This window comes from Drosophila subpulchrella, chromosome 3L, assembly GCF_014743375.2.
Source record: "Drosophila subpulchrella strain 33 F10 #4 breed RU33 chromosome 3L, RU_Dsub_v1.1 Primary Assembly, whole genome shotgun sequence".
Lineage (NCBI taxonomy): Eukaryota > Metazoa > Arthropoda > Insecta > Diptera > Drosophilidae > Drosophila > Drosophila subpulchrella.
In genome coordinates, this window is record NC_050612.1 from 16,598,702 (window position 1) to 16,613,882 (window position 15,181).

The 15,181-nt window shown below is 43.2% G+C and overlaps 5 protein-coding genes across 10 annotated transcripts; 3 read left to right on the top strand and 2 right to left on the bottom strand.

Annotated features, from left to right (window-relative positions):
* The first annotated feature begins 647 nt into the window (after positions 1–647).
* Positions 648–1,842, top strand: LOC119552659 (ubiquitin fusion degradation protein 1 homolog). Its single transcript, XM_037862365.1, has 2 exons — positions 648–867; positions 938–1,842. The coding sequence occupies exons 1-2, from the start codon at positions 741–743 to the stop codon at positions 1,759–1,761; spliced, it is 951 nt and encodes a 316-aa protein (XP_037718293.1). The 5' UTR covers positions 648–740; the 3' UTR covers positions 1,762–1,842.
* Positions 1,763–3,321, bottom strand: LOC119552660 (39S ribosomal protein L2, mitochondrial). The gene is made up of 2 exons (XM_037862366.1): positions 2,721–3,321; positions 1,763–2,243 (listed from the first exon to the last, which is right to left on the bottom strand). The coding sequence occupies exons 1-2, from the start codon at positions 3,190–3,192 to the stop codon at positions 1,825–1,827; spliced, it is 891 nt and encodes a 296-aa protein (XP_037718294.1). The 5' UTR covers positions 3,193–3,321; the 3' UTR covers positions 1,763–1,824.
* A 147-nt stretch (positions 3,322–3,468) lies between these two features.
* Positions 3,469–10,751, top strand: LOC119552656 (forkhead box protein J1-B). Of its 5 annotated transcripts, none has more exons than XM_037862361.1 (9): positions 3,469–3,644; positions 6,646–7,416; positions 7,821–8,302; positions 8,475–8,572; positions 8,635–8,855; positions 8,942–9,126; positions 9,191–9,286; positions 9,376–9,466; positions 9,528–10,751. In XM_037862361.1, the coding sequence occupies exons 2-9, from the start codon at positions 6,695–6,697 to the stop codon at positions 9,868–9,870; spliced, it is 2,238 nt and encodes a 745-aa protein (XP_037718289.1). In that variant the 5' UTR covers positions 3,469–3,644; positions 6,646–6,694; the 3' UTR covers positions 9,871–10,751. The 5 variants fall into 5 exon arrangements, with proteins under 5 accessions (XP_037718289.1, XP_037718290.1, XP_037718288.1 ...); XM_037862362.1 differs by lacking the exon at positions 3,469–3,644 and adding an exon at positions 4,771–4,789; XM_037862360.1 differs by lacking the exon at positions 3,469–3,644 and adding an exon at positions 6,022–6,166.
* Positions 10,752–10,939: 188 nt separating this feature from the next.
* LOC119552658 (BTB and MATH domain-containing protein 42-like) lies at positions 10,940–12,574 on the bottom strand. The gene is made up of 3 exons (XM_037862363.1): positions 12,344–12,574; positions 12,186–12,276; positions 10,940–12,128 (listed from the first exon to the last, which is right to left on the bottom strand). Exons 1-3 carry the CDS (start codon positions 12,352–12,354, stop codon positions 11,271–11,273), a joined length of 960 nt encoding a protein of 319 aa, XP_037718291.1. The 5' UTR covers positions 12,355–12,574; the 3' UTR covers positions 10,940–11,270.
* Positions 12,575–13,554: 980 nt separating this feature from the next.
* On the top strand, positions 13,555–15,169 carry LOC119553527 (superoxide dismutase [Cu-Zn]). 2 transcript variants are annotated; one of them, XM_037863953.1, is made up of 2 exons: positions 13,555–13,712; positions 14,560–15,128. In XM_037863953.1, the coding sequence occupies exons 1-2, from the start codon at positions 13,650–13,652 to the stop codon at positions 14,953–14,955; spliced, it is 459 nt and encodes a 152-aa protein (XP_037719881.1). In that variant the 5' UTR covers positions 13,555–13,649; the 3' UTR covers positions 14,956–15,128. The 2 variants fall into 2 exon arrangements, with proteins under 2 accessions (XP_037719881.1, XP_037719880.1); XM_037863952.1 differs by lacking the exon at positions 13,555–13,712 and adding an exon at positions 14,391–14,438 and having other exon boundaries at positions 14,497–15,169.
* Positions 15,170–15,181: the final 12 nt, after the last annotated feature.

Consider the following 15,181-nt stretch of genomic DNA (forward strand, 5'->3'; position numbering starts at 1 on the left):
GTGTGAGAAAACAGCCCCTGAAATTAAAAACGAACCAGATTCCCAGCCCAACTTCCCTAATTCCGCCAAATCCAGGACAACATCCGTATGCAGTGTGAGTCCTTTCTCCCAAAATCAGTTTCACCTTCACACCAGCGTATCCAACATTGCTATTAGAAAACTTTGTATCTTAAAATTTCTGTTAATGGACCTGCGCTTAGCGCACTAGCTTGCTAGGTCTCGAATTGCCAAACTTTCGCTGTGACTTTCAGTATTTATATACTGAAAAGTATATCTAATTCAGCATAAATATTTGAACTCTGTACGCATTAATAATAATAGTTTAAATAATACCCTGTGTACATTGGACTTGTTTTGACAATAGTGGTGTTGATCATTCTGGTAGCACCGTTGCCAGAAGCTAATTATTTAATTAGTATTTTATCTGAGACCACGTTAAAAAGGCCATGACGAGCTTTTTGGCTCTCACTGTGTTGCTCATAACTGGATAACTGGCACCCAAATATAGTCGATGCGAGTATTGAACATCATTTGGAATTGCTATTTATGCGTTATTTTTCTTGATGGCAGCTGTTAGCCAGTACACAAACCACGGAGTTGCCACTTGGCGTTACAGCCATTTTGCAATTCCGGAACCTGGTAACCCTGCGGCCGTGACATTACAAAAGAAAAAAACAAAACAAAATTAACGCCTCCCCGAAAAAAGGGGAAACTAAGGCAGTGAAACTCGAGCAAACAGAATGTTCCATTTCAGCGGCTTCAACATGATGTTCCCGGAGGGACGCAGTTTCCATGCCACCTACAAGTGCTTCTCCGTATCCATGTTGCCCGGAAACGAGCGATCCGACGTAGAAAAGGGAGGAAAAAGTGAGTTTCTCGGGCGAAATCCCAGATGAAAAATCGTTTAGGACCCATGCTAACACCTTATAATCCGCAGTTATCATGCCCCCATCCGCACTGGACACGCTGACCCGTCTGAATGTGGAATACCCGATGCTGTTCAAGCTCACCAACGGCAAGAAATCCCGATCCTCCCACGCCGGCGTCCTTGAGTTCGTGGCCGACGAGGGCAAATGCTATCTGCCCTACTGGATGATGGACAACCTGCTGCTGGAGGAGGGCGATATCCTCAACATCGAGAGTGTCTCCCTGCCGGTGGCCACCTTCTCCAAGTTCCAGCCGCACAGCACCGACTTCCTGGACATCACCAATCCCAAGGCGGTGCTGGAGAATGCGCTGCGCAACTTTGCCTGCCTCACGAAGGGCGATGTCATAGCCATCAAGTACAACAAGAAGGTCTACGAGCTGTGTGTCCTCGAGACGAAGCCCGGCAATGCGGTCAGCATCATCGAGTGCGACATGAATGTGGAGTTTGAGGCCCCGGTAGGCTACAAGGATCACTCGGAAATGCATGCTTCGGGCTCAGGACAACCGGGTGCGGCAGGATCTACGGGCGGTGAGGTCGCCGGTGGGGCCAACGCCATACTCGAGGAGGTCGTCGAGACATTCAAGGGCTCTGGCGTCCGTTTAGATGGCAAAAAGAAGAAGGAAAGCCAGCTGGAGACGCCAGTCGTCAAGAAGGTCCTGGCCCGCGGCGTGCCCGACTACGACTTTCAGTTCGGTCTCATTCGCTTCGACCGCAACATTCGTCCCATCAGCGATAGGGGCAACGATGAGGGCGCCGCAGCTGGCAATGCAGACGGTTCCGAGACAGAGAGCTTCCTCGGCACCGGATTCTCGATGAAGAAAACGCGCAAATAGGTCTAGCTGTAGTTCTAGTTCTAGTTGTATATTGTGTGACACATAGAAATTAAAGGAAGATCCTCACAGGGGCAGCGTCAACTTGATGGCCTCCTCTTTGGGCGGCGCCGGTGGCGATATTGTGGTCATGGGCGGCAGACGGCGTATCTTGCGACCGTGCTTGCCCTCCTTGCGCTTCCACAGTCCGGAACGCGGGCGATTGCCCAACTCCCGCATCCGCTGGGCACTGCCCACATGCTCCTTGTTGTGGTCCGGGTTGGACAGACGGCCCACCGTGGCCATGCAAGTGCGCTGGAAGGCAAACTCCCGCTTGGAGGGCAACTGCACCACCACCTTGTCGTCGAACTTGCGCAGGATGGTGCCAAAGGTGCCGGCGGCGTGGATTAGATGGCACGTCTGTCCGGGGTTCTTCTCCAGGCAGTGGATGCGGGTGCCCACGGGCAGGGCGCCCAGTGGATACGCATCACCTTCGTTGGGACGCACTAGAGGATTGTGGGGAAGATTATTTAGTTGTCTTGAAGCCATTGGAATATGAAAATATAGCATTATTGGTTCAGTACTGGGCTTCCCCAAAACGAACTATTATTGGACTTTTAAATTCTAAGAACACAAGCTAAAGATTCATAGATAGTTCGAATAATGATGAAACTTAAAAACTTAAGGTCGTTAAATTTAAAAAATTATAAGAGCTCCATTAACAAAACTTGTTAAGTGTGTAAAAGTATTTAAGCTTCTGACTGAACAAGTTTCAATTAATTTAGATTTTAAGTTAATAATCCATACAGATCTTTTAACATCTGTTGCTTTATAGAGGTATTTGTTTTCAACGAACATATTGGAGTTCCGAATAAAGCTCCCTTCCTAAATCGAAAATGAGAACAAGGTTTTCAAAGCTAACATATCATTGGACTCAGACAAGTAGTTGGTTACTTCCGATGACTCCTAGTGTGGGTACTCACCCGGAATCCTGGGAATCAGACGCGAGGTCTTGAGGATGTCGCCCGCCTTCATGTTCTCGGTGGCCAGGATGTACTTGAGCTCATCGCCGACGGCCACCAGGGCCACTTTGGCCGTGCGACAACCATCGCGTATCACCTCCAGGACCAGTTCCTCCTGGGCACCGTCTGCGGGACCGTCCCTCACCCACTTGACCCACCGATACTGCTGCTTGAGGCCGCCGCCAATGCCCTTGGCCACCAGACGACCCGAGACAGGATCTCGGCCGGCCAAGTGGGTTATCTTCAGCGGCTCCACCGTGTACTCCTCCGGAAAGTGGACAGTTCGCCGGAACTGCTGTCCGGCACCTGGTTTTGGTTTCTCCACCACTTTGGTTTTGCCGCGCAGCTGCTGCAGGGCACCGCCCACTGCCGCCATGCGAGGCGGCGTTTGTAGGCTCAAGCTCGTGCTCAGCAAACGCGTTAGACTTTGCATTTTCCCAGTTCGATTTAAAAAATAAATTATAAAAAATTTTCCAAACTGTTACAAAATCGAAATGCGGCGGAAAACAGCTGATCGGCAGCGTTGCCAGACCACCAGTGGCTTCGGGCGCCGCGTTGCCAGCTCGTCGCTCCCTTTTTCACTGACACTTACGGTGGCTTGCGTGTTGTTGACACTTACGATCCGCATCTTCCATCTCCCTTTTCAACTGATTACGCTGAGGCTGTCTCCTTTTTTACTGACTTACGTTTTACGTTTTTAAAACCACGTTACGTGTTACGTTTCACCGCATGCCGCGTTTTGAAAAAGCAATAAGAATCGGGAAAACCGCATTAAAATCGCTGAGAAAGTGCACAAATCGGCTTTAAATTATTGCCCAATTACTAGTGTTACGTTCATTCGAGAGATTTAACAAAGCGCAAGGGCCAAAGGTTTTTTCCAAGAAGGTACGCAAAAAATGAAAATAAACAAGGCGAACAAAAAATAATATACACACACAAACACGCAGCGAAAAACGTGTTGTGTGCGAAAAAAAAGACTGAAAAAAAGAACAACAAAAACAGTTCGAGTTTGATAACCAACGGCGAAAATATAAATATAAACAGCGAAAGAGAGAGCGAGAATTAGTAGTAATAAAAATCAATAGCAGAGTGAGCGGAAAAGCAACCAGCTAAATGGCATATAAATAAATATTAAGTTTTTATTTTGGAACACGCTCACACAGCGCACACACACACACGGCACACGGGCATGCATAGGTGTGTGTATGGGTGGCCTCAAGTGTGTGTACATATTTTGATGTTAGGTGGGAAAAAAGCGGGCGGCAAGTTTACGCAATCGCCGAGCGAAAAGCAAAGAGCAGCAGGCTTTAGCTATACGTTGTGAAAAGTGTGCTTTTTGTGTGTTTACAAAGAGACAAACAAGACATCCGTCGTCTGTATGTATGCGCAGGTGGAGTCGGTTGTCGGTTGCTAGCTGAAAAATCAACGAGCGGCATTTTTTACGCATTTCCAATACGCCATATGTATGCGTGTGTGTCTGTGTGTATTTTGGTGTTTTTATTTATTTATTGTGCTTCTCTTTCGCCTTCTCCTCCGTCGTTTTGCCGTTACGAGTGACCCAACACACTCATATGTGTGTGTATGTAATCGCCAAATCTATATGTGGCTGTGTGTATGCGTGTGTTTATTTATATGGCCGTATGTATGGGCGTTTGTTTGCCTTTTGTTGTTCTCGTTAATTTTATTTTGGTTTCGTTTTGCATGTTTATGCATGCAAGCTCGATCGATTGATGGGGGAGCCATGTGGGGCCTGCCAGTGCGAGAGTTCTCAGCCCGACCGAGTGTGAGTGTGCGAGTTCCAGCGTGTGTGCGTGTGTTGGTGCCAAGTGGAGCCAAACAAGTCGGAGAGTGGAACAGTGTTGCCAACGCTCGTTTATAGCCGCATACAAAAAAGTCGCCTTATTCACCTCCCCCTCCCCCCGAACTTCCTTTCCCCCATCGCAAACTCAAGATACAGATCGTTCAGCGAAAAGTTTCGGTTGCCATGGAAGTCCCTCTGTCTGCACCTATTTTCCCCCAAATCCCTGCGAGTAAGTTGAACTTGTGGCGAATTCCATTGTTATCCATTTGTTGCACAGGTGCACAAGCAAAGTGTTTCATAAGAATCAAAGTAGTGGTTGAATAGCTGTAGGGTCACACATCCATTGTTTACATTCGGTCGGTATTTGTTTATTAAAGTCAATCAGTTAATAATAAATAATTGATAACATACATATGTATGTATGTATGTATCTTATATGTACATCTTGCTATAACTTTGCAACTTATCCTAAAAAGTGCTTTTAGCTTTACAAAAAAATCAACAAAAGCAAATAAAATTTATAAACAAACTTTTAAAAATTAAATCTAACATAACAGCTAACATAAAAATCTTTTTTCAACTAGTGTAAATGTACATCTTACTAAAACTTTGCAAATTATCCTAGTGTTTTTAGTTTTACAAAAAGAACCCACAAATAAAATTTAAAAACAAACTAAATTAAATCTAACACCGTGCAGCAATGATCTATTCATCATAAAAATTTTTTTTCAACTAGTGTATATGTATGTAAATCTTACTAAAACTTTGCAAATTATCCTAGTGTTTTACAAAAAAAACCCACAAATAAAATTTAAAAACAAACTAAATTAAATCTAACACCGGGCAGCAATGATCTATTTATCATAAAAATCTTTTTTCAACTAGTGCTGTTTAAACAATAAATATAAATTTAAAAAACTATTTATTTTTTGTAAAAAGGCGACTATACAAATGCGATTAATAATTTAATTATTTTCGCGACCCTTTAAGTGTCACATGGACATACCCTTGATGCAGCTTTTTCCGCTTTGAATGATTTATTCGCTATTTGTGGCATGTAATCGCCTGTTGGCAACACTGGCCGCAAGCTCTGTTTGGAGAGAGGAGATACCGACTTGTGTGCGGAGTTGGAGAGAGGAGATTTTTCCATTCCCGGGAAAACGAAAACGAGCGCAAGCGTGAGCCTTTGCAGTTTGCCGCTCTCTCGGCTGCTCCGCTATATACATCCGCACATAGGTGTGTGTGTGTTTACTCACGTAGTGTCCGCCGCGTAGTAGTAGTAGTTGTGTTATTATTATTATTATTGTTGTTGCTTCAATCGGCGCTTGTTTTTGTTGCCGACCGAGGTATGTACATAGGTGCGATTGTGTGTGCGGCTGCGGTAGCAAAACAGAGTAAAGCAAAAACCGAAACAGCAACGGTGTGCGTGTGTGTGTATATTTGGAAAATAATTTGTGGCTGACGAAAAGAAGAAACCTTGGGGCCAAAACGAAAAGAGAGAGAAAAGCGCGTGAAAAGCTATGAAAAAAGGGGAAAAATTAGTGCATTAATGTACGAACAGTGTGCTAATAAAATAAATAAAGTTCTTGATGTGCAAAGTCAATAGGTAAAAGACCTTTGCTGCATAACCATAAAAACAGTTGCAATCAAAAATGATTGTACACACAGAAAATAAATGACCAGGCAACTTAATTAATCAAGCGTAATGCTCAGTGTAGAACAATTAGTATGAGTGGATTGGTTTTACATAAACAATTGTAAATGTTTTTATTATTATTATTATTTTTTACAACACGTGTATTTTTAAGGAAGTTTTTTATCTATTTTAAATTTCAAAGGCCTGCTATTATTATATTAAGGTATTTCTCAGAGAAAAGAAATAGTTTTGCTTAAAAATAGCCTGTGCCCATGAAAATGTCTACCTAATAAGATTATAATAATTTATAATCCTATATTACTAACCGATGAGAACTCTTTTATTTTATCAATATTTTACAATAACCAAAATTTAGTCAGTATACCTCCTTTACCTTTACTTATTAAATAGCATCTATGAAATGAGAATTTTCCATTTCCACTTTCCAGGCAAACAACAACAGTAAGCGAGCATAGGACAAGTGGGATTTACCTTTCAATGGCCGCCACTACAACAACAACAACCACAACACTAGCAACTACCACCGGCAATAGCAGCAGCACCACCAACAACAACAGCATCGCCAGCAGCAATAACAACAACAACAACAACATTGTAACCGTACACGCCGTACTGAACAACCCACCCACCAACATTGCAGGCGGTGGTGCAGCCGACGCCGCCACCGTTGCGATTGCCAAGGACATGTTGCAGCTGCACCATGGCGCAGCAGCAGCGGCAGCAGCAGCAACAGCGGTGCTGAACAACAACAATAACAGCAACAGCAACAATAACAACAGCAGCAGCAGCAACAGCGCGGGGAGCAACAACAACAGCTCCGATCAGCTGATCAACAATTCAGCAAACCACCCACCTGCCACTAGTAGCACCACCGCCTCCTCCTCCTCCTCCGCCAGCACCACCACCCCCTCCGCCAATGCCTCATCATTGTCATCGTCTCCGCCGCCATATGGAGAGCTGCGCTTCAACCAGGAGGTACTGCCCATCACGGACGCCGTGACGGTAATCGGCCGCAACTCCTCCACATCGCTGGTCCACTTCAACGTGGCGGAGAACAACCTGGTGTCGCGAAAGCACTTCCAGGTGCTCTACGACGTGGAGTTGCGCGCCTTCTTTGTCCAGTGCCTCAGCAAGAACGGCATCTTCGTGGACGATTTCCTGCAACGGCGCAACGTGGATCCACTTCGTCTGCCCCAGCGGTAAGTAAATCGAGGGATTAAGTATGGAAAAAAGAAAAACAAATTATAAACATTGCTTTAAGAACTTAATGTGGCACCACAGTACGTATTATCTATTTTAACTGATGGATTTGGTTGGCTGTCCTGTCCATGCAATCATATTTTAGTATGAAAAGAGATAATATTCATAAGAAAATCAAATGGAATACAAGAAAACCATTTACAATTCACAAGAGTAAGGTGGTTGTCACAGAAATCTCTTCCAACATGAGACGGTTGTGTATTGGAGCTTCAACTGATTTTGGGTTAGAATAGATTTCTTTGACACCCTCTGGCACTAAGTATTTACAAATTCAAAGATGTAAACGCATCTTTTTTACTTGCATATTTATCTCTAATCCATTTCTATTTGCCTCCTTATGCAGTTGCTACTTCCGCTTTCCCAGTACGGAGATTCGCATCGAGTTCGAGAGTTATGTGCCCGCCACTTCATCGGATGCAGCCGCCGGCCATTCGCCATCGTTGGTCGTGAGCGGTGGCGGAGTGGGTGGTGGTGGAGCCCAGGTCATCATTACACCGCCGCCGAGGGACGAACTTCACCAGCAGCAGCAGTTGCATCACCACCAGCAGCAGCAGCAGCAGCAATTGCAGCAGATGCACCACCAGCCAACGCACCACCTGCAGCAACAGCAGCAGCAAGCCCACCACCCACTCCCGCATGCACCACACCACCCGCTCCACCACACAGCACTGCACCAGCAGCAACAGCGTAGTGGCAACATCGTTGTGGCGCCTCCAGCTGGTGCAGCCGCCCACCTAATCGCCGGCGATGGACCCGGCATCTACTCTCCGCTCAAGATATCCATACCCAAGAAGGAGCAGAAGAGCCCCTACCTGTCACCAACTGGCAAGTGGAATTTTATCCTTTATAACACATGAAGAACCTACAGGGCACAAGTTGAAGTTGAATGCACTATTTAAACACTGTATTTTTGATTTACTGAGTATTGCTTTAACTTGGTGCTTATTAGGCGGTCTGTTTTCTAATATTAACTACATTTATTTGCTTGCCATCGCAGGTACAATTAGCGCTGCCAACAGTTGTCCGGCTAGTCCACGTCAGGGTTTCATTCAGAATCAGCCCAACAATTACAACAACTACAGTAACAACAATACAGTGAGTACACCATCCCACACCGAGTATGCCCAAACTAATGAATGAGCCATCAACATTTGCAGCAGGATCTGTTCCAGACTCCCTCCACAGCCAGCTACAATCACAACGAGAAGCCGCCGTATAGCTACGCCCAGCTGATCGTCCAGGCCATATCTGCCGCACCGGACAAGCAGCTAACGCTCTCGGGCATTTATTCGTTTATAGTCAAGCACTACCCCTACTACCGCAAGGAGACGAACAAGGGCTGGCAGAATTCCATACGTCATAATCTCAGTTTGAATAGGTAAGATTGTAGGGAGATGATTCCACGATCAGTTAACATCAGCTTTCTTAACGAAATCAATCTTAATTGCGCGCACATCTTTGCAGGTATTTCATCAAGGTGGCCCGCTCCCAGGACGAGCCCGGCAAGGGCTCCTTTTGGCGTATCGATCCGGATAGCGGCGCCAAGCTGATCGACCACAGCTACAAGAAACGTCGCCAGCGGAGCAGCCAGGGCTTCCGTCCGCCGTACGGGATGCCCCGCTCGGCGCCCGTTTCGCCCAGTCACATGGGTAAGTGGTGATGGCCCAACATCTCATCATGATATTCTGTCTAACTCTTCTTGGTTTTCTATAGACAATTCGCGCGAGAGTTCACCGCTGCAGGATATTGTGCTGCAATCTGCTCCCGGATCGCCGGGTATGTCCCTGGAACAGCGAGCCGCTGATGCTGGTAAGTTTTGTCCTTATAGCTTAGTGAACTAGTAGATACAGCAGTAGGACAGCATATTAATTTCATTAATCTTCTTGATTCTGTTGCAGAAATAATCTACAACTCTCAAAATGCACACCAGCAACAGCAGCACCAGCAGCAACAGCAGCAGACACTGTCAAGCAATTCCAATCAGTACAGGTGAGTGCAGCGTGAACACTTTAACCTGAGACTCACTCATAACTCGTGATTTGACCTTCAGCAGCGGTAGTCCTTACTACGTAACCAATCAAAACTCCGGCGTGGCCGCGCCACAATCGCACGTTGAGGGAAGCGGCGCGAGCGGAGGCGGCGGAGTGGGAGCTCTGATTGCGCTGAAGAGGAACCATGTGATGGGAGGCGGGGCATCTCACTCGCTGCATCAGCAGCAGGCGGTGGCTCAACAACAGCAACAGCAGCAGCAACAACAGCATTCAGAGATTATCTACGAGGAGTTGCCGACCGACTACAGTGGTCACATCGAGGCCAGCGAGGAGGAGTGCGTCACCACTGCCACCGATGCCACCGTGGCCAAGCGACCGAAGTACGTGTCCGAGGTGCTCTGATGCGTGCGGATCCAGAAGCACCGGCAGCAGAACAAGGGCAAATAGTGAGCCCCACGGGTGGACACGATTAGAAAGCAAAACAAAAAAGTATCTCCATCTTGTATATTGAATTTGCCAATCATAAAACTACCTATAACCCAAAACAAATCAAAGCAAAAAGCGAACCCAAACACAACACAACAAAAGCAAATTGAACGCACGCAAAGCAAAGCAACTTGTATAAATTGGTATGGAACATTTTACAAATAGCAACTGTGAGATTGTGTTTGAAATGTTGGCCATTCAAAACCGTTCAACGGCGGCAACTACATGCACACTTTTCGAAATTCGAAACCCTATTCGAAAATACGACTTAATCCCCTATTAGATCTGACGAATTCAATATGCTCGATGACGCTACTCTCTAAGTAATATAATAAAATTTAAGTTTAAAGCAGAGGTAAAGCAGCAAACAAAGCAAAATTATCTAGATATATGCGATTGATTATTGTAATGATTGATGATTATGATGTTTAAGATGTTATAGCTATGTGACCGAATTGTGCGAGAAGCGTGAGAAAATTGGGGAAAAAACCAGTAACAAGCAACCAACCACACAAGTAACAAACAAACAGGCGAATGAATAATATTACCTATCTACATACCTTTACCTATATCGATTTAAATATAATATATATATCTATATATATGAATATATATACAAACATTAAAATACAAACAAAAACAAAAATGATGAAAATTAATAAGTAATATCTACAAATTTACGGATACAATAACAATATATAAAGATTGAAATGATAGCACATTATTTCTTATTAATGAAGAAAATCCCATTTAAGTGTTTGGACAAATTGTGTATTAAAAATCAAAAATCAAATGTACAATTTCTTGTTTCAATTTAATAATGATGAAAATATGTCGTGCTGTGAATTTAATTACAGCTTAGATGAACATCGATTAATAGGTTTTAGTTAATTTTTCATTTATTTTGTTTTAACCACTTGCAACTAGTTTATTCAAAGGTTTAAAAACTAGTATAGAAGTTTTAAGAAAATTAATATAAAGCTTAGTTTATATGGCGTTTGCTGTAATTACTAGAGCTGATAGTTTGAGGAGTAAGTATCGATACTATCGCGATTGTATCGCTTATATCCAAACATTATGGGTAAAGGAAGGAGCCAATCTGGCACCCATAATTTAATTTATATTTAATATTTCAAAATGTAAAATGCAACTCTAGTAATTACTACGAGCTATATTATGCACCTCATTTTGTATTATTCTCTTACATACTCAATATTCATATTTTTTGATCTGGAGTCAAAGGTCATAGTTTGTTTTAAGAATAGTTTATTTTGTCGATCTCGAACGGATTCGGGTTAGCTTAATAGTACAGTTTCTTATGTGAAGATTTTATCGCCTTTTCTACGAGCTATTTTGTACATAAAATTGAATTTGTCTTCAAAGGTCATCATTTTGGATTTTCCAGGGCCCTCAAAAAACTCATCAGCTGTCATTTTCATATAGTCGATCAAACTCAAAAGATCCTTGACATACTCGCTATTGATCTTTTTTGACCTGGGGTCCAAGGACACTGGGTTTGTTTCAGAAAAGTTTAGTTTTTCGACCTTGAAAGGATTCGGGTTGGCATAATCGAACGGTTTGTTATTGTTAAGGTGTGAAGTGTCGGGGTTTTTCTCGATTTGATTGGCGAGACCGTGGAACTGCCATTTATTAAGTTCACTTTGGTTGAGAACGAATCCATGTATGGCCACATACTTCTCTACCATGTCATAACGCCTTCTTTCTGTCAAACGGCCCTTTATGGTGTTTAAAAACTCCCTGAACACATCTGAGCCCAGTTCGTAAAGCGTTTCAGGGATCGCAATACCTGATATCTTTTGTCTCAGAGCAGAGGAAATATCACGAACGAGCATTAAGTCGTCAACGTGGTGCGCATGCTCAAAGTACAATAGCAAATCCCCGTAAAACATGTTGGGAATTCTTTTCCCGATGATCACATCGCAGGCTTCTTTTAGCGATTCGACCATCCACATATTGGCGCACTCCTTCAGCTTGATGATATCCGTGTTGCTGTAGCTGTCGAGTGCTTTCTCTTCGTAGCTGTATACATAATCCAGGAACTTTATAAAAACGTCAGCCGTGACATTACTTATGGGCAGCTCTCCCGTCTTAGCCTCAGCAAAGCCCGGCTGAAAGGCGCGCTTAAAGAAATCCGAGGCCACACCCAGTATTACCTTAATGTTTTAAATATATAAGAACATATTCGTAACCCAACTCGTATCATCACCCACCTTGTGGCATCGGAATGTTTGCGTCCCGACAATTACAGAGCAATCGGCAAAGTCCTCCTCTGCCCTTAGTTTCTGAAAAGATTTGGCCAGCCTGTGTAAATACATTTACACAGGTGTAAGAATAGTTGTATCTGTTGTATTGTGGCTTTATTACTTACCAAGGATCCATAATTGAGAGATTATTTAAACTGAACTTCGAATAAATATGCGCAGTGCTATTTATCTAAGATTATTAAGCGTATATGCAGCAGACAGCTTTTGGCAAATGAATTAATTCCAAGTCAGTTGACGTGCAGTTAAGCGAGGAGTACTGGATTTGACAACTTATTCAGTGGTTTCCCATTTTTTAAGAATTGAAATCCGCCGCATTCCCCTAAATGAGCGTCAAACTGAACCACTGGTTCGCCAAACAGCTGACTAACTTGGATCTTGTAAAGAGGGGATTCCACTATATATAAGTAACGATTTAAATTCACATGAGAATTTCCAGTGCTGTATGCGCTCATATTACCATCCAAATATCTATACTGTCTTCTTTGGCTTATATTTTAAATTATATATTAAATTGTTTTTAGTTTGTCGTTAGCGGAAAATCAATCGCAAACAGTATTTTAGGTGTTTTGCGCTGCTCTGCGAACAAAACAATAATTGTTTTTTATTTTTGGATGGTGCTTAAGCTCGAATTGGTTTATAACGTCTTTACACAGAGGTCCATCTACCATCCGATGAATAGTTAGTTTCCCATCCAAAGTTGACGGACTGTTTTATGCGATAGTTAGACGATGTTTTTCGGTGCAACTCTGAGTTCTTCTTCTTGCCAGTGAAAATTGAAACATTTACTACGAAAACGTAAACAATGATAAGAGGGAACAATCGAAAATGGGCGCAGAAGCAACAGGTTTGGTTAGGTTAGCCAGATCAGTTGTTATCGGATGTGCCCTGTGGGAATCGGAGTTTCACACTTGTCAAAAATCCCAAACGTTTCGAACGGATGGACTCTATGGAAAGGGGGTATTAGAACATCCTTGGAGAACAGATTTTTTCGGAATTGGTTACCAAATAATATGTAATCTTCTCATAAATGAAATACTAATTAACAAAAATGTTGTTGATTCTTTCATGTTTTTTTTTCCAATAAAATCTTAAACATAATTTTGCACTGATACCGAGCCTATGAAATTTTAACCAGTTTTAGGCCAATTTCCCATTTTAATTCATTTTCGTCTATCTCATTGAATTAAATCGGTACATTTAAAAATACATGAAACGGTTCTTACTGTTTAATTATAAAGTCGTGAATTCTGATTTGCATAACCACAGCAACAGTATGTGATCATTGATTGATGTAAGTATACAAGCCCTGGTTCTCTGGTCTTTTCGGCCTAACCCTGCGACGGTCATACTGTACGAGATACCTGAAAAGTTTGCAAGTTTTTTCGTCTTGATAAATAATCAATTGTCGAAATGGTTAAAGCCGTCTGCGTAATTAATGGCGATGCCAAGGGCACGGTTTTCTTTGAGCAGCAGGTAAGAGTCGATTACATTTTGCGATGATCCTTACGAGGAAGGGGAGAAGAAACAGTGGTTCTAAAGGTCAAGTTGCCGGCATTCCCCGCAGAGCCCCATTTTCTACATGCTGTTTAAAATTCCTTCGAGCATTTCAATTAAGTCCGATTGCGATTTTTGCATGGTCACCTAACAAATGCACAATTATATAAGTCCAACAACGAAGCGTACATGTATGCGCTCAAGTACTTACAGCTAGGGTCAAAAAAATAGCACAAGAGATACTGTAAATGGTTGCACAGGCTCGGATAACGCTATATAGCACCTCCATTTGAAATTTCCTAATTCAATTCTTTGTAACATTTTAAATAATCTAAATTTTCGATTAGAACTTCAAGAAAAATAAAATTCTTTTGAATACCAAGAGATTTTGACCACAATATAAGGATCTAATCAATAAGTAGCTAAAGATAGCATGATATTGGTACATCAGTTTAGGAATTTTTTTTAAAAAGTAATACCAGTTCAAGTCACATGTGTCAGAAATAACGAATAATAATAATACTATATAGAGAGGAGTGCATCTTTTGTTATAATTTCTTTTATAACTTGCTTATAGACTGCGTTTGTGTGCCAAAATAAATATAAAGAAGTTTCTAGAATAGCAGTTAAAACTGTTAATTTAGAAAAAATAAATTTCCCCATGGTGGATCTATGCTCATGAGTGTAGTTATCATTGAAGGACAGGTATTTGAGTGTTTCTGTTTGGACTCGTCATGACTTAACACAACTTCTGCGTTATCAGGGGACCTGCCTTATCTTGTGCGTTGTACTAATTGTAACCCCACTCGCTTTATCCCTCCCGCAGAGCAGCGAGACTCCCGTGACGGTCACAGGAGAGGTGTGCGGTCTGGCCAAGGGCCTTCACGGATTCCACGTTCACGAGTTTGGGGACAACACCAACGGCTGCATGTCGTCCGGACCGCACTTCAACCCATATGGCAAGGAGCACGGTGCTCCCGCCGACGAGAATCGTCACCTGGGAGATCTGGGCAACATTGAGGCGAGCGGCGACTGTCCCACGAAGGTCAACATTACCGACTCGAAGATCACATTGTTCGGCGCCGATAGCATCATAGGGCGCACCGTTGTGGTCCACGCCGATGCCGATGATCTCGGCCAGGGTGGCCACGAGCTGAGCAAGTCCACGGGAAACGCTGGTGCCCGCATTGGCTGCGGCGTCATTGGCATTGCCAAGATCTAAGCGATAATCTATTCCGAAGTCGGCCCTGTGCTGAACTACTCTATTTAGCACTACCCCCTGGAAATATGCAAACGATATACTTCTAAATATACATAGCCTGTGGTCTGTTAGGTTAATACGCAACCTTTGAGGTTCAATAAATTGGTGTTTTCAAATCAGCCTATAACCAAAAATCATTGTTTTTCTGAATAAAAATCATTCTAAACAATGTAAATGACTTTGTCCA

Coding starts and splice junctions, on each gene's coding strand:
- LOC119552659 (XM_037862365.1), top strand. CDS start 741: ATGTTCCATTTCAGCGGCTTCAACATGATGTTCCCGGAGGGACGCAGT. Junction 868..937: donor CGTAGAAAAGGGAGGAAAAA/GTGAGTTTCTCG, acceptor TATAATCCGCAG/TTATCATGCCCCCATCCGCA.
- LOC119552660 (XM_037862366.1), bottom strand. CDS start 3,192: ATGCAAAGTCTAACGCGTTTGCTGAGCACGAGCTTGAGCCTACAAACG. Junction 2,244..2,720: donor TCTGATTCCCAGGATTCCGG/GTGAGTACCCAC, acceptor ACAATCCTCTAG/TGCGTCCCAACGAAGGTGAT.
- LOC119552656 (XM_037862360.1), top strand. Junction 7,417..7,820: donor CCACTTCGTCTGCCCCAGCG/GTAAGTAAATCG, acceptor CTCCTTATGCAG/TTGCTACTTCCGCTTTCCCA. Junction 9,467..9,527: donor AGCAATTCCAATCAGTACAG/GTGAGTGCAGCG, acceptor TTTGACCTTCAG/CAGCGGTAGTCCTTACTACG.
- LOC119552658 (XM_037862363.1), bottom strand. Junction 12,129..12,185: donor AAACATTCCGATGCCACAAG/GTGGGTGATGAT, acceptor TAAAACATTAAG/GTAATACTGGGTGTGGCCTC.
- LOC119553527 (XM_037863952.1), top strand. CDS start 14,406: ATGCTCATGAGTGTAGTTATCATTGAAGGACAG. Junction 14,439..14,496: donor TAGTTATCATTGAAGGACAG/GTATTTGAGTGT, acceptor CTGCGTTATCAG/GGGACCTGCCTTATCTTGTG.